General features: G+C 39.9%; 1 protein-coding gene across 1 annotated transcript in view; it reads left to right on the top strand.

Annotated features, from left to right (window-relative positions):
* The first annotated feature begins 3,946 nt into the window (after positions 1-3,946).
* SPAG17 (sperm associated antigen 17) overlaps positions 3,947-25,406 on the top strand; it is a 219,757-nt gene continuing 198,297 nt past the window's right edge. The window contains 1 exon segment of the mRNA XM_065887534.1: positions 3,947-4,033. Within this exon segment, the coding sequence (XP_065743606.1) occupies positions 3,947-4,033 (87 nt within the window).

Genomic DNA, 25,406 nt, shown 5'->3' with positions numbered 1-25,406 from the left:
GTATCTACCACATCTTCTTTATCCATTCGTCTATCAGTGGACTTTTCCGAAGACTTCGAAGTAAAGCAGCCAACCACCACTGACCTCTTTGTTCCTACATCCAGCAGGCATTTTTCAGACTTTCTTACCTGGCTTCTCAGTAGCAGTCAGGACTACTGGGCACTCCCTCATTCTGGAAATACCCCCAGCCTTTGGCTCCAGTGACTCGAGCCCCACTGGGATTCCTTCCTTCCTCTCTGGCCACACCTCCACTCCCAGGCCCATCCTCTTCCTCACAGCCACTGACCGTTGGACACCTAAAGCTCAGCCTTAGGCTTTGCTCCCCTGTTCACTGGGTGGTCTCTCCAGGCAGGCTCATCCACTCAGGCTCGATTGCTACAGATAAGTAAATGACTCACCCATGCCTACCCCTGCTCTGAGTACCAGGCCCACATATCCAGTTACCTACTTTACATGTTTGGATGTCTCAGGTATATACAAACTGAATTTCTCTAAAAACCAAAGTCCTAATTTCCTCACCAGCCCACTCCCAGACCCTTTTCTTCTTCTGGTATTCCCTATCCCTATAAATAAAAACACCAATCAACCAGTGAAATAAAATGATATTTAATCAGAGAAATTCATATTCTTTCATAGAGATGGGTATGTTATAAAATACCACATTTGGAGGGCAGAAGAAACCTAAGCAAGCACACGAAAAGTCATTGAATAAACAAATGATCTATGAGTTTGAAATATAAGAGGAAATGAAGCAGCTTCGTCCCACTGAACAGGACCCCTTTTCTCAGTAAGTGGAGAAGTATGGTGCCTTCAGATAGTCTTAATTTGGGTGCATTTGACAGCAGAATGTTATACAAAAGTTGGAAGCCAGCAAAAGCAAGATTTTAATTCATGGAAACAAGGAGTGGCATGTATAAGATAGAAAAAAGCAACTCTGCATAGTTGCATTTAAGATGTACAAGATCATAGTCAGAGACAAACTTCCTTGGAAATCATTCAGACGTCTCCCTAATGGTACCCTGCGTTTTTTAGGAAGGCTGAGAGAGAGTGTCAAGCTGGAAAAGAGAAAGATAGAAGCTGAGGAAGGAGGGGCAGCAGATACCACTGTTTGTCTACACCACCATATATAATTCTCCCAGCTCCTCATAACCCCATGACAAATCATCTTTTCTCTCTAAAAGATTGTTCCATGGTCTGACATAATACACTTTTGTATAGGTTCCCCTCAAACATAGATTTTGAACTTTGTCCACAATTTTAAAAAGTTATTATTTAACATAGTGCAAATGTATAAGTAACAGACATCTGATAAAACATTAAGAAATCAAACATTTAGCTAAGCATTTAGAGAAATGACTTACCATGAGTTATGGATTTTGAAATAGTCCCCAAAGGATTTTTAGCAAATCCCTTCACTGAAGACATTTAAAATTAGATTCAAAGAAAAACTTGAGTGAGAGAATACTCAAGTAAAAACTCCCACACTAACAAATATGAAACAGATGAATTGTAGCTTTTCCTATTTTTTCATATATACAACTGTTATTTATCTGATTCATTAAAACGTAGATTGATATTCTAAATGCTTGGCCACAAATTACATAAAATAACATAAAAATTAAATCAGCAGCACTTCATTATGGTTCCAGAGATGTATAGTTATATGACAAGACATCCAAGGCCAAAACGGTAAACTTTGAATATTGCTTTTATCATTGACAGAAACAGGGTTCCTAGGAAGTTCCTCGTTATAAAGTGATCTACTCCCAGGCTTCCCACAATTCACTGGGGATTATGAACTGCAAGCACTGCAACTGATTTTAATTGCCACAATGATGCATAAGGAGAGATGTGATATCTGGAGTAACTGGCTTCGAAACAATGAGGAGCTTTAAAGATTAAAGTCAACACTTTAAATTGCACTCAGGACGGAATAGGAAGCTAATGCTGACCATTGAAAGCAGGTGTAATATTCTCCATATGTTTAGGACCTTGTAGCTGAAAGAGATCAAGCCCTCTGCATCACACACAATAAAGACTCCAGGACAATGCATTATAACATTCTATTTTGAACGTTACAAACACAGTAATCATGATAGTAAATAGCACAACCAGATAGTGAAAGGTGTTCTTAGATGTAGGATGCCAATCTGAGAAACGCGAGGACATCTGGGAGGCCTTCTGAGCTGAGGGCAAGCAGGTTGCTGCAGCTAAATGTGCTTTGAATGCCTGCAATCTTGGCCTAGAAGCGAATTGGTCCATAGCTCCTGATGTTACCTGGTAACAGTGGAAACACTGAACACATCAGTAGCTGCCTAGAACCTTTCATGTATGAGAGTCATGCCTCAGACTTTACACCTGAAAAAGAGTTCACTGAACTTACTATAAGATCAAAGTGTAAAACTTGAAAGAAAATAATTCCGTAATCACTGTTTCCTAAAGAAACAGTGCATCCCTAAAAGTAGACGATCCTTGGTGAGCTAAATAATGTTAAACGCAAAATCTTACTGGAAAAACTGAAACAAACCAGGAGTGACTCTGCCAATGTGAAAGAAAATTCTCCAAATAGCTTTGTTTCAGCCACAGACATATGGGAAAATTTATGTAGTAAAGTATATGCTTATAAAGTTTCAACTTATATTTAGTGGGGGAAACAATTTATTATACCAAAAGAGCATAAATGTATGACAGATGGTAATGATTTTTTTTCTATTCTTGCCAGGGTCCCCTTTTAGCTGAACAGCTTTTGCTTCTTAAAACTATGAACATTGCCATTCACACCTATTTTCTGAAATTAGACCAATTCTAAGATGAAACTCCCTATACATTGGGTTACTGTATAATGTCTTCCCCTTTTGTATCATAAATTATCTAGAGTACCACTTTCTCTGGAATAATGAAACAGGCCAAAACTGGCAAAAAACATTCTGTAATAAAACCTTTATTTTCAATTCTCTAAATCAGTTTTGGAAAACCTATATTTAAATTTATCCTGGTAGGTCTTTACAAAGGGATCCATAAAAGATTATACTGGAAGTGCATTCTTCCATCCTGAAATCTTCATTTTTTTGAATTTTAAAATGTTTAATTCTTTAAAATCATTTGAATCCTGGATTCTAAATCTGGTGCCATCAGTGATACACTATGGGACTTGGAACAAGGTTGTTTTAAGAATTAAATAATATAACTGTGTACAGCATATAACCAGTGCTCAAACAACAAGAGTTGTTATTACATTATTATTATTACTATCATTATTACTTTGGGAACTCTGATCAGGATATTTTAGATACTGGTGCTGCAGGTGGGGAAAGGGGAAAAAGACTCTAGTGAGCAGTGGAGGACAGTGTAAAAGAACTGGGGCTACTCAGGCAGAGAAAAAGGTTTATAAAGACAGTAATCCCAACTATAATTATATAAAGGGTCCTGTGGAAGAGTGATTGGACTTGTTTAGTTAAGGCCCTGGGAGGCAGAACCGAGACCAAAGCAGAGGATGGAGGTCGGGGGACAAATTTGGCTCATTACCCAGGGTGAAAGACATCTTGGTGAAGAAGTCCTGGACGGGATTCCAGGGATTTTGAATTTCAAGACAATGCCTCGGGCCAGAGAAGGCTCTAAGAAGAAGCAGAGGGTAGAAGTGAGTAAAAGAAAGCTTGACCAGCTCGAGGCCAGCCTCGTCCTTTCCCTCTCCACTTGCACATTTCTTCTGATGGGAAATCCTAAGATTTAACCAAGGGGACTGGAGTCCCGCCCTCAAGTTGCAGCGCGCTCCGGGAAACTCAGTTGCCATGGCGACAGAAGCAGTTGACCTGAGGATTCAGAACAGGTTTGGCAGAGGAGAGACAATTCCTTCAGGAACTGGGCGTGGCTTTGGTTACTATGGCAGCGGAGACGCTTAGTCCAGGCCTAGGCCTGTTTAGAGGCCAATGCTCCTCCCGTTCTCTGCATGGCACCCAAAAAAGAGAACGGCGGGACGGCGACCACAGGTTCTAAGATGTGGGAACCCTCGCTCATCGCCGCACCCTTCAACCAGGTATGCCCAGAACCCCGTAAATCCTCTGCCCCCCCGCAATGCTAAAGCCCGACCAGACCCTGCAGGCAACTCTCCCAGGCTAGCCTTCCCTTCCTGACGCCACCGCTGTCCCCTCCGAAAATTGTACTTGGTACTGCTCTCCCAGGCCTGATGGTTTCACACAAAACGACCCAGGGTCCCATCCGCAGGGAACGCTTGACGAAATGAGCGTTAAGGGAAGAAGGAAGGGGAAGCGGATTTCAAAAGGTGGTGAAAGGTGCGTGGTGGTGAAGAGACAAGGTGTCCTTCTGACACCTCAGCATCGTCTTCAGTGAAGTCATCCAGATGGCACTCCACAGTTGTACTGGAGTTGTCCTTATGAACTGCTCGCCTCCTCCTGACTTCTCCTGAAGAGAGAAATCCTGTTGGATCATCTGTAGCCTGGTGCATAGTACAGCTTTAATAAATGCTGTATGAAAACAGACATGGAATACCTAAGGTATCAACATATTTAATACAAGTGAGCCTTCTACAGATAGGAAAGGATGACTTTCTTATGTGATGCCCTGATACCACACTATCAAAAGTTTTGATGTATTTTGAAGGTACTGTAGGAGATCAGAGTACTGAGGGGTTGGCTGCTAGACTCATCGTAGGATGACACAAAGGCAGTCTATAACCCACCTGCCACATGACGTCGAATTGCCATCCCAGAACTGACTAGCTCCCCACCTCACTCACACCCGCCCACCTCCAGTGAGCTGGTCAGCCCAATAGTTCCTGTCATCCGCTGCCAGAAGTTCACTTCAACACTAAGTTGTTTCTAAGATGACATTTGGAAGGAGGAAGCTAGATTCTGGGAATTCCAGCCTGCCACTGCAAAACACTTTAAAAACTAGAATTTTTTTTTTTTCATTTTCTATCTGTGTGTATGTTTCACTAGAGAGTTAGTACTTAAAGGAAAAATACATCTAAAGTCTTATGATGCCCTCATGAGAACTGTCTACCTATTTGTCCTTATTTTCCACTATAATTGTTTTTTCCCTATGAACAGTAATTCTGTCTGATATGAAATTCTACCAGATGAAGAATTTCATGAAAGTAGTTAAGATACTGCCGATGCTGACATGATGTCATGGAATTTGGGGGTATTTCTATAACCTTAGGAATGAAAGATGTCAACTCAGTAATTCTCAGTTATGTTCTCAAATTCTTAGATGTTTTTTGAAATACTCTATAAAAGACCCTCTCTTTTGCTTTTATAAGTTAGCACTAGCCAAAATAATTTCTTCTTCATTTTCTTTGAAATTGTGTAGGCCAAGTTTGGGCTTGGAGTGAACATTTCTGCTTGAATTATAAACTGAACAACAGAGTTTGATGGAGCTGCTGACATTGCATTAGCTTTAGTGCTGCAGATATGAAGCTATAATTTTCCTAGTTGAGTGGAAAACCTAAAGGCACTATTTTCCCTTATGGCTTGAAAACCTGAAATAATTTTCAGCTTTTTTGTTCCTGCTTAAACAATATAATTTCAATAAATCTTACATATTAATAGAAAGAGTTTGAACTCAAAGCAATATGTAGTTTTAACTACAGCAAGTAAACTTCTTCAGTTTGTTGAAATATGGGTTCTTTACTGCAGGGGGAAGACAACTACCCTCCACCTCCTCTCATATTTTTTTCTCAGCTTGGTTTCATGTCTGATCCAAGAGGAAAATTCCCCGATTAAGTCAATGCCCAGAAGCATGCCCTAACCACCAATGTAATAGACTTTGAATTTTGGTTAAAGATGACTGTAGATGTGTGAATTCCTTATTCATAGGGCTCAGCAAAGTGCTTTGCACATATTGGGTGCTCAAAAAATGTTACTGCTTTAGTTTCCAGAGTCTCTTTCCATAAAGTTGCTACTTCTGTGCAAACTGCGCTCCCGTGTACGTGGTTGGGCATGTGTGTGCTACTGTGTGTGTGATGCGTGTGTATTGGGGGTCGCAGAGAGGGAATTTTTCCTCCCAGTCTTCCGTAAGCCAGTTTAGTAATCCTAATCAATAGTGATTTTGAACTCATATTCGTACTGAGCTGCATTAGAGTTGACAGAGAATAAGCAAGTTCACGATTTGCTTTTAGTGAATGTACCTTGTATCACTGTTTTGGGCTGTCCTTTCAGGCTAGAATAATCATCAATTTCTCAGTACATTTTAGTTGGTTCTAAAACATAAAATGGTAGCAAATAATACAAGGCAGTCTATTACTAAGCACTAAATGATTATATAGAGTCTGGACATTAGGAGGATGGAAGTGGGCTGGGATAGCCAGGAAATGCTTTATAAAATACTTTCTTCTGGCTGAGCTCTAAAGAATAGGTAGAATTTGAGTGGGTAGAAGGAAGGAGGACAATTATTTTAGGAAAGGAGAACAGCATGTGCCTTAAATAAATCTGGGACACTTAAATTGAGAGAGAGAAAAATGTAGGTTAGACGGCTCCTGGGGGTACATTGCTCATAAATTAATTGTCAATCAAATGGTCATTTACTAACTTTGCTATCCATGTATCAAATATTTAGCTTATTATTGTACATGTGAATAAATAATATTATTTGTGAGTATATTGTGTTATTAATATATGCAAAATATCACATCTCAAATTAGATATACAGGAAATATTTAGGTACAAGGTTATAAAAATGCATCTTAGTGTGGGCTTTATATGACATAGACACATTTATGATATCTAGCAGCATTAAGAAGTTAAAGATACTGTGGTATCATAGAAATTAAAATCTTTTTATGAAACTCTCAAGGCAGCCTCTGCTGGCCACAGTGAGAGGAAGATGTGTTAACCCAGGTGCTCAGTGACAGAAGGTGCTATCTGGAAACATTTTGGTCTAAGATATTCTTATTTGTATTTTTTTACTGTGGTAAAATATACAGAACGTGAAATTTACCATTTTAAACATTTTAAAATATACCATTCGGTGGCATTAAGTATCTTCACATCGTTGTGCAACCATCACCACCTTCCATCTTCAAAACTCTTTCATCTTCCCCAGCTGAAAATACGTCCATTAACTAGTTTCCCCACCTCCCTCCCCCCAGCACCTGGCAACCCCCATTCTACTTTCTGTGTCTACAAATTTGACTACTCTAGGTGCCTCATGTAAATGTCATCATACAGTATTTGTCTTCTTATGACTGGCTTATTTCACTTAGCATAATGTCCTGAAGCTTCATTCGGGTTGTAGCATGTATTGGAATTTCCTTGTTTTTAAGGCTGAATAATATTTCATTGTCTGTATAGACCACATTTTATTCATTCATTCGTTGATGGCCATTTGGGTTGCTTCCAACTCTTGGCTATTGTGAATAATGCTGCTATTAATATGAGTGTGCAAGAATCTGCTTGAGTCCCTGCTTTCAATTTTTTGAGTGTATATCCACAAGTAGAATTGCCAAATCATATGGTAATTTTATTTTTAATTTTTTGAGAAACAGCCATACCATTTTCCGTAGCAGCTATAACATTTTTATATTCCCACTAGTTTCTCCACATCCTCGCCAAATGCTTTTAACAGTCTGTGTTTTTTATTTATATACTTATATATAACAGCCATCCTAATGGGTGTGAAGTAGTATTTCATTGTGGTTATGATTTGCATTTCCCTGATTATTTTTGATGTTGAACATCTTTTTATGTACTTTTAGGCCATTTGTGTATCTTCTTTTGCCCATTTTTAGTCAAGTTGCTTGGTTTTTTATTGTTAAATTGTTGAGGTTTTTTTTAAAAATATATTCCGGGTATTAATCCCTTATCAGATACATGGTTTGCAAATATTTTATCCTATTTCATGGGTTGCCTTTTTACTCTTTTTTTTTTTTTTTTTTTTTTTGCGGTACGCGGGCCTCTCACTGTTGTGGCCTCTCCCGTTGTGGAGCACAGGCTCGGGACGCGTAGGCTCAGCGGTCATGGCTCACGGGCCCAGCCGCTCCGCGGCATGTGGGATCCTCCCGGACCGGGGCACGAACCCGCGTCCCCTGCATCGGCAGACAGACTCCCAACCACTGCGCCACCAGGGAGGCCCTGCCTTTTTACTCTTTGTGTACTGTGATGTACAAAGTTTTTAATTTTGATGAAGTTCAGTTTAAGTTTTCTTTTGTTGCCTGTGCATTTGGTGTCATATCAAAGAAATCATTGCCAAACCCAGAGTCATGAAGATTTTACCTTATGTTTTCTACTAAGAGTTTTCTGCCTTCCATTTAGGTCTTTGGTCCATTTTTAGTTACTTTTTATTTATGGTATGAGGTAAGAGTCCAACTTCATTCTTTTGCATGTAAATATACAGTTTTCCCAGCACGAATTATTGAAAAGATTGTCCTTTCTCCAGAGAAAGCGTGGGGCAAGGGAGAGTAGAAGTGCCACAAAATTTCCTACCATATTGAATGTGGCTTTTTATTGACTGGGCATTCATTCGGTTGCTTTAGATCTTTGACTGGTTTCAGAGCTCCTATAAAGTTATTTTAGTCAATCTCTGGTTGTTCTTCTAACATTTCTGTGAAGGACAGAGGGCCTAGAGCTTTCTAGTTGGCCATCTTGCTGATCTTACTGTGGTCTGAGAGATTTTGTAATCAACTCTGATTTTTTCCATTTCTTACAAACCTACATAGCAGGTGATGCTGGGGAAGGGGAGATTAGTAGAAGCTTTGCTCATGAAAATTTAGGAAAATTTACCAAAATTGTTCAAACAGCATAGCTATTCCTTTTAGAAGCCTACAGCTTGTCACGTGGCTTCAAAATGAGTGAGCTACGTGTTTCAAATGGAATCTTGTGTTATGATCAAGACTTTTGTGTTAACACAGTGGGGAAAATCCTCACAATGTTATCTGTGTGAAGTGACAGCATGATACCAGTATAGTGAATATTGAGAAGCCAGATACAAACCCTTTTCTTTTTCTTTAAGGTATTATAGACTTTTGCGCCAAATATTTTCTTCAGAATTTCAGGGTTCTCCAAAGTTTGTTTGAGTTGATTTGGTTTGGGATTTTGTTAGTTTTAATTCTTAAGTACTTCCATATTTTCATATTATCCAAGATGGTTATTTCTTTTCATTTGTTCCAAGTTTAAGTTCTCCTTTTTAGGTGTAGCAAGAAGGCAGCCATAACTTGTGAGACCAACTATTGGCACAGCAATTATTTCATTCTCTTACTGTGACCCACCATAGAGAATGTTAAAAAAAAACAACAACAACAGAAAAAAATTATGACAATCTACACATTCCCTAACCCAGCCAGCCTCACTATTCCAATTCACTGATTTCATTTTGTAATGATGATTTCAGGTCCCTAATACCCAGCTTAAGGGAATGGATACTCATTGTCATTTGCCTTATATTTATCATTAAGATTTTGCTTCTTGATTAAGCCTTCAACTCTTCTTTAATATAAATATCCACATATTTTTAAATAATGATTCCTTTTTTTTTTTTTTTTGGCCATGTTGGGTCTTCGTTGATGCACGGGCTTTCTATAGTTGTGGCGAGTGGGGGCTACTCTTTGTGGTGCGCGGGCTTCTCATTGCGGTGGCTTCTCTTGTTCTGGAGTATGGGTTCTAGGCACGCGGGCTTCAGTAGTTGTGGCACACGGGCTCAGTAGTTGTGGCTCACAGGCTCTAGAGTTCAGGCTCCGTAGTTGTGGCACCTGGGCTTAGTTGCTCTGCAGCATGTGGGATCTTCCCGGACCAGGGATTGAACCCTTGTCCCCTGCATTGGCAAGCAGATTCTTAGCCACTATGCCACCAGGGAAGCCCTAAGCTGGCCTCCATTTAACCATCACATTGAATTGCTAGAGGCAAGACATTCTCTTCCTTGAAGCATAGACCCACAAAGGAGGCAATGAGCTGCTGGAGAAAGCCCCAGCTCTGGGGCCAGGTAGACCTAGGTGTCGAATCCTGATTTTGAAAGGCCTAATGGGTGACCTAGAGCAAATGTCTTACCTTCTCTGAGCCTCGTTCTCCTTTTGTCATATGGAGATAATAATATCCACCTCAAAGATTTGCTGTGAGGAGTAAATGATATTTATTTCATTTCATAAATATTTTATCACATCTGGCATCTAATAACCCTTCAATAAGAGAGTTCACTCCCTGCATCCTGCTTTTTCACTCATATTAGTCTCTTTGCTTGAAATGAATTTCCACCTTCCCTCCCCTTATCAGGCCCATTTTTCGAGGCTCTCATAAAGCCACGCCTTGCAGTGAGCTTTCCTAAATACCCTAACCCACATTTATCTTCCCTCACCTTGGATCTAGGCTCTGTCTTTTACAACTCAGTCCTTGGTTGTGAGAATGCCTTGAATTATTTGCTATCATTTCATGTTTTATAGAGCACAAGTATTGATGTAATGTAAGCTGCTTCACAGAAAAATCATATATTATACTCCTTATATCTACTCCACAATGGCCAGCACGTTTATAGGCACACAGAACCACACTCAAACTCTATACGAAATTAATTCACTGATTTACTTTGAAATATGAAGAAACCTTTATTGTAGAAACCAGGACAGTTAGACTGAGGAGATGTTTTCTAAGAGAAGAGGAAGGGACAGAAAACATTTATACAAAAAACCATCATAGCAGATATATAGGCTGATTGTAACAGTACCCCCAAAAGAACTATGCAATGATTCCATTTCACTTCACAGAGATATTTTATCTGCCAACCAGGAGGCATTTAAGTGAATGCTCTTTAGAACATATAGTTAGCAGTTTCTCCTCCTCATTAGACTTCAGCTGAGGAATAATAGGTTTCTCTTATTAAATGTAGCTTAGTGACAATAGCTGAGTTGTGCACACTTGAAAAATAGTAACAGAATTTCCTTGGAGTCTTGAACAAAGCTTCTATCTTATAAAGGTTTGGAAAGTAGATAAGGGTTCCAGATAGGTATTGCTGAAATTATTAATACTCCAGACCTCTTAAAGTATATAGATACTAGAATGATAATAAGCAGTCTCAGTAGGTTTGGGAGGAAAAATGTTCAGTTGAATTGAAGTGCTTGAAACCATTATAAATGCAGTTTATCAAAAGAGAAATACATTTTATGGACAGACCCCCTGAATAACGTTTGAGGCAGTGAAGAATTTTTCAACTTTTTTGATCTTAAACAGTAAGCTATTTCTCATGTTAATGTGTAAGACTTACTGGAAATCCTCATGAGCTGAAGACTGATGTCTGGCAGCAAGCATATTTCTGAAATTGGCTTGGATTTTATTACTATATTTTCTGAAATATGCTTTCATTGATATTTACCAAACAGATTGCCAGTTCACACAAAGGTTGTTTTAATAAAGGCCAATGAAAACAACTGAGCTGCTAGGAAGAATGTTAAGAGGGAAATGGACTTTTCATAACCTCACATTATAATTTCTCTTTTTAGACAAAAATGTATTATTTGAATGAGTTTGGAACCAAAGGGAGTTCTCATGTCAAAATATCTACCTAGATGGTATACGTGATTGTTTTTATAGCAAATGAAAAATATTAAATACAAGTAAAACGTAAGTGTTGCCAGTATGAGTTTGGCAACATACTAGGGAAATGTTAAGAAATGGTGAATGTTGACCATGTTTCAGCTCTAGCCATAGAAACCGTCATTGGCTCCCAGTTACCCACAAGATAAAATGCAAGATGTTCTGCCTGGCTTTCTTGGCCCTGCCTAATTTGGTCTTTCTCTGCCCATCCGTCTTTATCTTCCTTTACTCCAGTTGAGTGGTCTCTGTAGTATCCCCAGGCACATACTGACTTTTCCCATGTAGTTTCCTGGCCTGAAGATCTCCCTGCCTCCATCCTCATTAAAACCCTCATTAAAACCCTCCCTTATATCTTCCAGAAGGGAGCTTAATCACATTATTCTGGTCCCTACTGACTTCTCTCCTTTCACTAAATTACTTCAGTGATTGTTATCTTTTATTTTTTATTTATTTATTTTTTTGCGGTACGCGGGCCTCTCACAGCTGTGGCCTCTCCCGTTGCGGAGCGCAGGCTCAGCGGCCATGGCTCACGGGCCCAGCCACTCCGCGGCATGTGGGATCTTCCCAGACAGGGGAACGAACCTGCGTCCCCTGCATCGGCAGGCGGACTCTCAACCACTGCGCCACCAGGGAAGCCCATCTTTTATTTTTTAATTAATCAATTAATTTATTTTTGGCTGCATTGGATCTTCACTGCTGCACACGGGCTTTCTCTAGTTGCAGCGAGCGGGGGCTCCCCCTCGTTGCGGTGTGCGGGCTTCTCACTGTGGTGGCTTCTCTTGTTGCGGAGCACGGGCTCAGTAGTTGTGGCTGTACTCAGTACTATATTACTGTATAGTAATAGTTTCCCCTCTCTCTCCTAAATTTCTTTCAGTCAGTCCTCCCATTGAAGTCCCTCTTTTCCTATAACCAGTTTATTTGCCATTTTGTGACTCTTTCCAGCTATTCAATCTCTTTTTAGGTTTTATGCCTAAAACTCAACACAACTTTCCAAGTACTTAGACCCTCTGGTTTTGTACAGTTGTAGGGCAATGTTTTCTATTTTGTTCCCACTTTTTTCTACATCTGGTGAGCCAAGGCATTTCAATGGAACCGCAGCACATTAAGCTGATGGCTATGGGGAAGCATGACATACAGGCACCTTTCCTGTAACTGATCATCAAAGCTTCTAAACTTCTTTTTTTTAAATTGAAGCATAGTTGATTTACAATGTTGTGTTAGTTTCTGGTGTACAGCAAAGTGATTCAGTTATATATCTATATTCTTTTTCATATTCTTTTCCATTATGGTTCACTAGAGGATATTGAATATAGTTCCCCATGCTGTGTAGTAGGACCTTGTTGTTTATTTTATATATAGTAGTGTGTATCTGCTAACTCCAAACTCCTAAAGTATCCCTCCTCCACCCCTTTTCCCCTTTGGTAACCACAAGTTTGTTTTCTATGTCTGTGAGTCTGTTCCTGTTTTGTAAATAAGTTCATTTGCATCATATTTTAGATTCTACATACAAGTAATATCATACGGTATTTGTCTTTCTCTGACTTACTTCACTTAGTATGATAATCCCTAGGTCCATCCATGTTGCTGCAAATGGCATTATTTCATTCTTTTTATGGCTGAGTAGTATTCTACTAATATAGTAGTATTCTCTCCCTCTCTCTCTATATATATGCCACATCTTCTTTATCCATTATTCTGTCAATGGACATTTACGTTGCTTCCATGTCTTGGCTATTGTAAATAGTGCTGCAATGAACATTGGGGTGCACGTGTCTTTTCAAATTAGAGTTTTCTCCGGATATATGCCCAGGAGTGGGATTGCTGGGTCATATAAAGCCTCTAAACTTCCGACTGGAGTTTAGATTATGTTTTCTTCAATGCATTTACTTATATTTTCCACACTGAATCTCATCTGACACACGTGCTTGCTCAACTCAGAAGGCTTTGTGAAATCTCCCTGCAGTGTTTAATTGTCCCCTTGGCACAATGTCATTGTCACAACATCTGCCAGTGAAGCCAAGTCAGGGTGGCAGACGAAGGCCCATTGTCTAGGAATCAGGACATGCTTCTTGCTAGCTGTGTCACCTTGACCAAGTCTCCATGTCATAGATTTTTTACCCCCCATCTGCAAAATGAAGGAATTGGACTAAATGGCAATGGAAGAAATCGCCTAACATTAAATTCTGAAAGTTTGTGTTTCACTGTAACTATTTACGTATTTTGTATAAAGGCAGTTAAATAAGACATATGTAAGGAAAGTTCCCAGGGCTCCCTGCTGTTAACACTTCTCCATCCAGAGAGATGTCTGCTTAACTTCGCCTTTGTTTTTTTAGCCAGTTCTCTGTGACAAAACATTTCCTCTACTTCCATGGTAACTCAATGTTTTTGGTATGTAAACTTGTGAAATGCTTTCTAAAATTAAATAAATTGTTTCCTGGCTTCCTCTTGTCCTCACCCCTCACAATCATGATTCTTTGTGTTCTTATTGTGTTTTCTGCTAAATATGACTATAGTGTGTGGCCTTGGGTGGTACAGACAGGATATATTGAATAGAAATGGAGAGGAAATCCCCCAAATTATATAAGCACCAATGAAAAATCATGGGATCTCTAAAACTGTCTATGACTCCATATATGTCTTTAATAGTTGAGTTTTGGTTAAACTAGTTAAAGGTTAGGAATATTGACTTCAACTGCCTCTGTCTTTTTTTTGAATTTTTTATTGAAGTATAGTTGATTTACAATGTTGTGTTAATTACTGCTATACAGCAAAGTGACTCCGTTTTATACACACACACACACACACACACACACACACACACACATTCTTTCTCATATTCTTTTCCATTATGTCAGCTACCTCTGTCGTCACATCAAGTATTTAGATGGCTGAGCAAGGATAGAAAGTGTTTCATTATTCACAGTTATTACTGTAATCATAAAGGTGAAGCATTAGAGAATGTTTATTGTTTGACTTGTCATGCATATCTTATAAATTTAGCACCAACCTAGGAAAATGTTTGTGGAAAAATGATTTATTAGGACCATATTTTCAATCTTTGAGGTGGAAATACCTGTGAATGTGTTATTTTATTCTTTGTGATGAAGATGTCACTTTTGCTCAGAAGGGTATACGCTTTAAAACATATTTAAAGCAATGATGATCTGTTTTTCTGAAGAAAGTTTTTTTGCTTAGTCCCTCTTGTGTTCAGTAATTAAGAGCAATCATGTCTAGAGGCCAAAGATTTTGGTCGTGTGGAGCAGAATTTGGGGTCACGTGAAGTCCATATGGGAACTGGACCTCTGGCTATACCCTCATCAGGACTGTCTTCAAAGCAGCTGAGGAAATTCTCTCATCTTACACAGCGTATACCACACAAAGAGCCTCTTGGTGGCTTCACTGGAAGTTTGTTCTCAGCCTCCTTGGCAACATTTTTTCTTTAGCTTTATCTCCATGTTGACCTCATCAGCATCTCTAATTAGTCTTATTTTATAGAAGCCAGTGTTCCTCCAAAATCGAGGAGGTTGAAAGTTTCCTCTCTACTTTGAATTTTAGCTGCTAGAAAAAGTCTTTAAAATTATCCAACTTAGTTTGGTCGATGAAAATTTTTGGTCAAACGAACAAGCACCTTGAAACAAAAGAACTGTATTTAAATGTTTTAAATGAATTCGGTAGGAAAGATTGTTCATCTTGAATTGTTCAGTTTGGACTGGAGAAAGTGGGATTAAAATAAAATCAAACTAGGAAAGATGGATGCCTTCCTAGATCTTCCTTATGTAAGTCTATAGTAGACGTACCCCACTGGTCAATTCCAAGCCCTAAACATGGTCAGCTGTGGAGCTGGAGCTTCCTTCTGTAATGTATCTTTAGCCCAGTAGCAGTTGAGTCATGGGTGAGCCAGGGGGAGAATAGCAATTACTAAGTTGCCAACCATTATCTTCCCCAGATTTGGGGACAAAATTACCCTTTTAATGTCTTCTGAAAGTTCTCCCTATTTTTCTTCCTCTGTCCTGTTTTGGTATGGACACCTTCCTTCTAATCCCCTCACTGCCAGTCCATCTCTGGGCTTCAGAGGAGGCAGAGAGTGGTCCTTGACACAGAAACATACTTTCATAGGGGAATTATTTAAAGCATTAGGAATTTCCAGAATGTAAGATGGGCACATCCCAAAGTATAACTTTAAAAATGCATTCCAAAGGAAAATAGAAATAATTTCCTTTATTAAATTCCTAGAGTCCATATACCTCTCTACTAACGAAGAATTGAAGCTTGAGGCTATATCTATATCTAATGTGGTTTTTATATACAAATAATATGTTCTTTACCTGACATCACTAAGACATTCTCCTTTAGTAGATTTTTAAATATTGGAAATGGTTTAAGACTGAGTACAACCAGCTAGTAAATATGGAGTTTGACCATAGCTTCAGTAAGTAATTAAATTCAGTTGAAAAACATTTGTTCCTTTTGTATTAAACTACTGCCCTATGTACTACCTGGGATGTATAGAAAGGGGAGGATGGGTCAATGGAAAAAGGAACAATACAGCATTCCTGCCACCTAGAGCTAATCAGAGAAAGCATAGACATAGAGCTAATCAGAGAAAACATAGACAACAGTGATTCTAAAAGTAATCCCTGGACCAGAAGCAACAGCATCGCCTGGGAACTTATAAGAAATGCAAATTCCCAGGCCCCACCGTAGACTTACTGAATCAGAAACTCGGGGTGGAGCGTAGTTTGTACTTCGATTTGTACGTGAACAAGCATGATTCTCGTGCACACTAAAGCTGAAGACCCACAGTAATATCATGACCTCAATGTAAGTACTGTTACTAGTATAGTAACGATAATGAGTTTGCAAGCAGAGGACACAGTGGTCACTGCTGGGCTGAGATGTTTAGCCACATCTCAGCCCAGCCAAGAGCCACAGATGAAGCAGGAATTTCACCTGGAAGCAAGGAATTCTGTATAAAAGGACCATGCTGAGCAAACAGAGAGCTGAGAAAACACATGACATATTTGTGATACATAATTAACCACTCCCTAGGCACTGGATTAGGTGCTTTACGCACACTATCATGGTTCATCCTCACAACAGCTCTAAAAATAGTATTCCCATTTACATGGCAAAATTAAGACTCAAGAACTTACATAGAACAATTTGAGAGCTGTGAGAGTTTAGAAATAGTGGGAGATACGGTGTTTAAAATCTGTGGGGAAGAGAATGTAAAGCATTTTGAATTCTAGTAAGATAGAGTTTGGACTTATCCCATTAGAGTCTATGAGTTAGACAATTAAAATACTTTCTGTGAGGGAAGCGTGAAATGATTAAACTGATGTCTTAGAAAAAATTAATAGGTTAGAGATGGAAGAAGCTGGAGGCTCGAATAGACCCTGTAGAAGGTATTTTCAGTGGTCTAGGTTTGAGGTAGTTATAGGTTGAACTAGCCGAATCACCATGAGAATAGAAAGGAAGTGACAGATCCAAGAAATTCTAGAAGGAAAGTAACTGCGATTGCATATACAAAAGGAGAATGAGGGAGGATTTGAAGCATGATGACTGGGAAAAATAGAAAGTCTCAGAAACTGACAAATTCAGTTTAATGAATTTGGATGATTTTTATTGTTTGTGATAGGATTTTGTTTGTTTTGTTTTTAGCATATACAGAGAGGTAAAGAACTCAGCTTTCAGATATTCCGAGTATGAGATGATGGTAGAACATCAAAGTAGAAATTCATCAGGAAGTCCATAGACTATAACTCACAGTCCGTGGTTGGAGACATCGACTTAGGGATTGTAGTAGAGAAGTGGAGTGGATGCTGCGGGAGGACCTAGGATATCCAACAGAGAGAATGTGCCAGGAGAAGCACAGAAGGTTGAGCATAGAATTCTATGGAGTATCTAAAGGCCCTCATTTATGAGGTAGAAAGAAAGGAAAGAGCCTGATGGTCAGAGAAGAAACAGCCACAGAAGTAAAGACAGAATGAGAACAGTGTTGTGTCATGGAAATCAGTCCAGGGAGAAGGGCACGAAATGGCATTTGAAGTCCCCACCTATGGAGATCTAGGGAGAACAGAGCAAGGCAACCATATTTGGTGATGAGGACACAATTAGTGATCCTAAAGGATGCAGTTTCGATAGAGTGAATGGTGGTGGAGGTGAGGGAGGGAGGTGGGAGCAATACTGTGGCTTATCAGGATCCAGGGCCTCAAGCGCTAGGTCCCATGTTTGGGGAGTTTGACTATGAAGAAAAGAAGATCCTATGGAAAATGGTTAGCGGGGAGACTGGGATTAGGTGAAGACAGCTATGCTTTTGTGAAATGGGATAGAGAGGAGAGGGCAGGAAGGGATTGAAAACTGGAGGGGGAGAGATAGGATTGACGGGACAATCTGGAAAAGCAGGTCAAAGGAAAGTGGGTCATTTGCTCTAGTACAAAAGAGAAAGGATCAGAATCTTTCCCTCAGCCCGAGAAAAAGGAGCAAGTTCTTCAGAGTGGTGAAGGACGTACTGAGAAGAGAATGTGAAAAGGGGAAGAAACCTAAGCAAGAGAGCTTTGCTCTTCTGAGGAGGTGGAGGTGTGGCCACTGTGTAGATAGAAGGTTGACAAACAAGAGACATGGGCAAAGAATTCCTTCCACTCTTTCTTCAATCAGCATCTGCCCGTGAGGCAGGGACATAAGATGCAGGGAGAGATGCAGTCAACAGTAAAACCCGTATCATTTTACGTTATGACTGTACACATATCTGCCTCCCTTACTAGAATGTGGGTTTTTTGAGAGCAGAGACTTCCTTCTTTTTTAATGCAGGAAAGCACAAAGGGTAATATAACAAGGACATTTGTACCATCGTGACAATTGCTAGCTTCTCTTTTTTTTAAAATAAACACTGGGAAAAAAATGGAAGAACACTTTGTCCGTACGCCCAGCCCCTGTTCCATTCCTTTCTCTCCCTTCCTAGGAGCACACACTGTCATGAATGCATATCCTCTGAGCCTATCTATGTATCTATTTATCTATATCCATGAATATTATGTAATATTGTTTATGATTTTTTAAATTTATACAAATGGTTCCATATTGTACTTACCAGTTCTGCAATTTATCTTTTTTTAAAATTCATCATTATGTTTTGAAGTCTAACCATGCTGAGAAATACAGATTTAGTTCATTTCCTTTAATTTCCCTTGTCTTATTAATCTTTGCATCCTTCATCTCCAGTGTAGCATAGGTACCCACATAGCAAAAGTTATTAGTGAATAAATTAGGATAAACAATATAACAAAAGAAATGGATACTTTATACAGCACTTTCTTATGAAATACTTTTAACTATAATCTCTTTTCTCTGTTATTTGTGGATTTTTCTTCCCCAGGCTGATGCTATTTAAGGGTAGTGTTTATGCCTTATGCCTGTGCATTCTATTCCTAATGCCCATTTCAATGTTTGACACATAGTAACTCCTCAGTAAATATTTATTGAATGAATGAATGAATGACTCCCTACTGTAAGTATTATTTTGTTAAGGTCCAGGTTCTGAGTACATGAGTGTTTTTCCAAGACCACGTGGTTGGAATCAGGACTAATGATCAGGTTTTCTGATACTAAATCCAGTGGTCTTTTCATTATAACATTGAAAGAGCTATTGTAAGGACTATATTAGAAAATCAATAGGAAAGAAATAATTATAATGAATTACTGCCCTGATGTAACCAATAAATAGACTCCATGTACCTATGTAGTTAGGGAAAATTAATAACCATAACCAGGTCTAGGGCTTGAAATTTATCATAATCATTAACTTAGAATATATTGTCATGTGGTCCTTAAACCATGTGAGGTTCATATTATAAAGGAGATATGTGAATTATGAGGGTGTATAGGATTGCAGGAGGGAAGGAATGAGCAGGAATCAGTTTCACCCAAGTACAACTGCTTTTGCTAAGGTCAGTGGTAACCTTCTCATTGCCTTTGACGACATACACCACTGTGCTTCTGGCTTCAGTGACACCTCCCCCCCTGGCTCTCCTTCACCTCACCTTCTTGTCCACCTCCTAGAAACCCTTCCCTACAACAGGGACAGTTGAGTGGAGATCTGAAGGAAATTACAAGCAATCTAGGAAAAAGATCTCAGGAGCTGCCTCAGATACCCACCCACACTCCAATCTGCCCTCCCACTAGGAATGATTGGTACTGATCAATACATTTAACCCTTCACTTGATGATTTGGAGGTCTTACCCCAGTTTCCTCACTCAGAGGCAGATCTCCATCACCTCTTGAGTCCCTGGAACAACTCTTGGGTCTGGGCAGCTGGAAAAGTCAGGATTGCTGCACGGAACGAGATCTGGGGAGCAACGCACCCTAACTCCTTTGACAGGCCAGTCAAAGCAACTGGGTGGCCAAGTAGCTGGCACAAGGAAAAGACCTTTTAAGGAACTTATTTCCATGTATAAGCACTCTTTGCCCACTTTCAAACTCCTATCTTAGTCATTTTGGGGTATCCTTTACAGTTTGTTACATCTCAGACATTTAACCAGAATAATTTCATAAATGCTGGTTGAGTTGAACCCCGCCTCTTTTTTTTTGTTGAATTGAGGCAGAACACAGATTCTCTACCACACTTCTTGCTCAAGGTACAGTCTCATAGTCTTTCTGACACCCTCAGGGAGTGTTTGGATAGTTTAATCGTTCCCTACTAACGTGACACAAACTCAGGTATCTAGAAGATCTGATACTGCCTGGGATCATCCTTGGATGTCTTCTTTCCCACATCCTAATTTGAAGACCACAGCTTTAGACCTAAAAATCAGAGCAGGTGGTCAGACAAAGAATTTTTGTTCTGCTTCCAGGTATTAGAGACCGTATGGGGAATGAAATTTGGTTACCAAAATATTGGCATTTCTTAGACATTTTATTGAATTTTGGGGCAAATAGGATAGAGGGCTTGTAATCAGGACAGTTTTATATCCTTGTGATAGTCAGAAGTATCCTTGGGTGTTCTGCACTCACTCAAGATGAATGGGGAAATTAAACTGTATCGGTGGCTTTGTAGTGAACAAATGACAAGTGAGATGTAACAAACCAAGCAGCAGCTATGGGGCATGGATGGCTCATTAGAAAGAGCATTGGTTGGTTATTTTGTTTCCTTTGTGTAGCCGTAGTGCCAAAGACATACAAGTTCATGGACTATGTCACAATGCTTAGGAAAAAAATGACATTTAATTAGACAAAGGAAGGTGGGGGAAAAAAAAAGGAAAGGGCTAAATTAGGATAACTAGTGAGCTCATATTGAGTCCTGAAAATATATCTTAATTTTTAACGTGGAAGATAGTAATTCAACACTGAAGGGACTCGAGGAAGGCACAAAGGGGTCTCATGTCTGAGAAGGGAGTTGATGAAAGGTTGTAGCCTTTAATATCTGATGATGAAAAGAGATCTCCTTTCTTTGGGGTGAGTCCCTGGTTCCAACTTTACATTCGTGGAGCAATTAGCAGGACTCCTCTTGGCTTTGCTTGGTCTCCTCCGTTAGAAGAATGCCTCTGATATGTAATATTTGTTTGAAAACCCAAAGAAGCTTGTTTCCTTTTGAGGTTTGCCTTACTTTTTATGTTCTGAAGTTCATTTTGGACCTCAGATTTTGCTCCAAGCAATAAAATTGGCTGGATTGTACTAACATAATGGAGCTGTAATTTTAGCCAACTCTGGGGGTGGGGAGATAGTTAAGGTGTGTAGTGGTTTCTGTGGCTTCTCTGTGGAGTAGAATTCCCTGCAAAGCTTTTCCATGTGGTGTTTTAATAGCTGTCTTAAAACTCTCTGATGCATGGAGCAAAACCGAATTAGACTCATGTACGAGATTGCTGGGATGAGCCAAGAACGCTGAAAAACAAAAGACAAACAAACAGCCTAAGCTCAGAGGCTAAACTGTCCAAAGAAGATCCTCAGGACATATGCAAATTCAAAATTACAGAAATAATCACCTGTTTTAACCCATTTTTTGCAAAATTTTCTAAGGAGAATCAAAATCTTTTCTTTGCATGCCTTAATATTTTACCTTTGCATGTAGCTTTACAATTTACAAAATGCTTCAATATATATATTTTATCATTATAGACTTCCCACAACCTTTGGAAGTTTCTATTCCATTTTTATAAATGAGAAAGCTGAGTCACAAAGATAGATCCAAGGTCATTTAGTAGAGGAACTACAGAGGCAGAATTCGATACCACTTCAGAGCTCTGCATCTTTACACCAGAACTTCAGTAATTTTAACTAGTGATGATGTTTATTATTCATGAAGACAAGGAACACCAGACAGGTAGTGTGTGCATACACAGTAAAGATGCTTCCAGGCTTCTGAGTTCTCATCAGTGAATATAAGACATTACAGTGTTGTCTGAACGTCCAGAGGATATGCTCTTCCTTTCATTCAAATGCTCAGTGATTCAGAGACATGGTTCCTTCCAAAGTGCTGAGCGTAGCCGATAAAATGCCGCATACTTAGTTGGCATTCTCATACTAAGCATGTGTAAAGATTCTCTGTAGTGTGTGGTTTTGGCTGCTAAGTTCCAGAAACATTTATTGAATGCTACTATATGCCAGGCACATGGGCAAAGTAGGAAGTTATCCAGGTGGTAGGATTCTAGGGGAGCCTTTTACACTGGCCCAGCCCACTGCCTAAAATACTCTCCTTAGCAGGGCAGCCCTTTGAGTTAGTCCAGGAGTCACTGGGATTCCTTTTTGAAAATGAAGATAGTTTGGAAAGAAAAAGATACTTTTTAATTTAAAAAATACTTTTAAAAGTATTTTTTAATACTAAATTTCACTAAAGCCTTGAGGTATATTTATTCATCCAGTTACCAAAATCAACTATTAAGGCCCTGAGTTGAACAGGAGGTGATGTGGATAAATTGTATTCTACCCAGGAGAAGGGGATGGTGAATTCTAGAAATTCACCTGTAAGGGCCCAGGGAAGCCAGGATATAGCAGCAGGTCAGGGAGCCCATCTTATCTGGAGAGAGGGATGCACTAAGGTTCTCTATCAAGAATAAACTTCAGTCACTTTGCTTTTGTTTTTAAGAACTAGCCCTACCTGATATATTTCAAAGCCAAGTTCTTATTTGTTTAAAACCAAGTAAGCAGGTCCCCATCTCTAATGAAAATCAGCCTGGTAGCTGGTCCTCTGTGTGGCTACCTCAGAACTCATCATCTCCTTAGTCAGACTCTGTACTCCTTATTTAACTCTAATCAATGTCTTTTCACAGTTGATGATAGGTTGACATCGCTGACAAACCTGCACCAGGTGCAAAAGGATTTAAAGTTCCCTCCTGCCTCGCTCTCACATCCTCTCCCACAGCTCTGAGAATTCTATACCTGGAGAATTTTAAATATCCTGTGTTCATGATTTTTGGCCTCTCTTCCAAAGACCTAAAATATTTTTAAAATATATTAGTTAACAAGTTTATTGTTATCAAAGAGAAAATTATTTTATAAGTTGACTGTCACTCATGAGGCAGCTGTTGATACTCTGTTTGATTATTTTTTTCTTCATTCACCCCTAAGCTGTCCACACTTGAAACAGCATGTATGAAACAACCATGTTTGTTCTAATGACTAACCCAAGGAGAAGCCCCCAAAATAATATCCCTCATGATGGCTATGATTGTTGCTAAGTGCTGTGCTCAGAAAGATTCTCTATAGATTGTCTCATTCAATCTTCACAACAATCCCAAAAGGTAGGTACTGTAGTTACCCTCATTTATACATGAAGCACAGAGAAGTTAAGTAACTTGCCCAAGGACACACAGCTGGTTTGCTGAGATTCAAGAACAGGCATTCTGTCTCCTGAGTCCAGGCTCTTAATTACTATGCCACAATGACCTGTGGGCCACCACCCCTTCTCCAAGGGGCCACCAAAATATGAGGGCGCCTCGTCACCTATGGGCAAGGGGTGCTGGGGCCCTCCCATGGCAATGACCCCAGTGCTCAGATCCTGCGTGTGGAAGTAGACCCCTGAGACGGCCAAGAGGCAAGGAGAACCTTGGAGTAGCTTGGTCCTGCTCCTCCCACAGTGGCCTCTCTGTCCTTACCTTGTCACCTGTTTTTATAGAGCCCATTTTGAAGGATAGTGCTTAAGGCTGGGCCAGCATCAGCAGACACTTAATTATGAATTCACATAGCAGCACACTGCTGCACAGTGTGTATTGGGGTTGGGAGGGGCAATAGATGGAGAGAATCTGCTTTGCCCTCAGTATTTTCTCAGAGACAGCCTTGGCGTTTTAAATCCAATTCATCTCTAAGTCGGCCTTAGGCCAACAGGCCTTCCTGGGATGGGGGCCCTCAGTGTGCTGGCAAATGTTTAATCACCTGCTCTCCAGGAGGAAAGCTCTTACTGGTAGCATTTGCCACTGCCTTAGTTTAAATGCTCCCACCACAGCAAGTTTCAGGTTACCAACACAGCCCCACTGAACAGGGTCAGGAAGAGCTGCGGGCAATCAGATCCAGCACGCCCTTGGGCGAGGTCAGAAGATTAGGGTAGACAGACCCAGTGGTAGTGTTGCTGCAGGGGACAAGGGTCAGGTTCAGATTCTGGACCTAGAGGGCTCATTTTATGTGTGGCTCCCTCTCTCCCCACCCTACCCTGATACCTTCCACCATAGAATCAAGCTCTAAGAATATCAAAGGGGTCTTGAAAGAGAAAGGAATCATAGAATTTGCAGCCCGTAGGCAGTAGGTGGAAGGGAAGAGGGAGCAGGACATCATCTCTTGATGGGAGATGGGAGAAAGGAGGAAGAAGAAAAGAGACGGGAGGAATGGTTTTATAATCCACACATGTGTGTATGTGAGTCCTTGGCTTTTCCCTACTGTCAGGAAGAGCTGCCTCATTCCCCTGGTTGCCAGTCTGGTTGCTAGTCTGAGTCACTCCCAGGAAACATGTTTTAGCAGAGGAATGTCTTAGCAGGGTCTAACTCCTCACACCCTTGTTAATGGCCCTGATATGAACAATGTTAGATCAGATACAGTCTGTTTTCCTCCCGAAGGACTTCAAGGCTATGTATGCCCTGCTCAGTTTCCTGACATTCTAGTGCTTTATGATTCCCAGGGTCAAAATTGTCATTCTAAGCGTCTTCTCTGTTGAACAACAGATATTTACACAGAGAGCCTTGCTCTGTTTTCCATTCACTATTGGACACTATGAGCTGCAAAACACATAAAACAATTTTTCCAACCTAAAGAGCTTACAATCTCGTTGAGAAAATGTGACAGCCACGTGAACTAATTCCTAAATAAGGCGCACTTATAACAGCATGATGACGATATGTCAAAGAATAGTCTTTATAATAAATTGTGAGGAACCTATAATTAAAGGAGAGTCTATAATGAGAACTTATTTAGTAAAGACAGTCAAACTGCATATCCTGGTCCTTTATATTGTTCTTGTTTGTTACGTAATGTGTACCCATTTTTTAAACATATTTCCAACTCATGTTACAGTTAGAATCCCTTTTTAACAAATAACGATTAGAGCAGCCAGTTCAATGTAATAAAAATATTTCTTCTGCTGGCCAACAGCCCATATTAACACTCCTTTGCTGATGGAGATCCAAGACTCCTTTTGAAGGGAAAACCCGGTATGAGAAAGACATTCACAAATCCCTGTCCATTTGGCAGTAAATCTACTTAACAAAAAGGTTATCCTTTCAGCAGAGTATTGACAAAGTACAGCTTTGCATATCTGCACGGTATTAAATAACTCTTGACAGAACCTGACTTTTTCAATGTTGCATTGATTTTATTTGGGGCTTTTGCGTCATAGAGCTCCATAGGCTCTGATCAGTTCAGGGTGGATGACTGTGGGAATCTCACCTCCGATCATC

The sequence above is a fragment of the Phocoena phocoena genome, chromosome 1 (genome assembly GCF_963924675.1).
Source record: "Phocoena phocoena chromosome 1, mPhoPho1.1, whole genome shotgun sequence".
Taxonomy (NCBI): domain Eukaryota; kingdom Metazoa; phylum Chordata; class Mammalia; order Artiodactyla; family Phocoenidae; genus Phocoena; species Phocoena phocoena.
The sequence above is the reverse complement of the archived record's forward strand: the minus strand, read 5'-3'. Positions and strand labels throughout refer to the sequence as shown.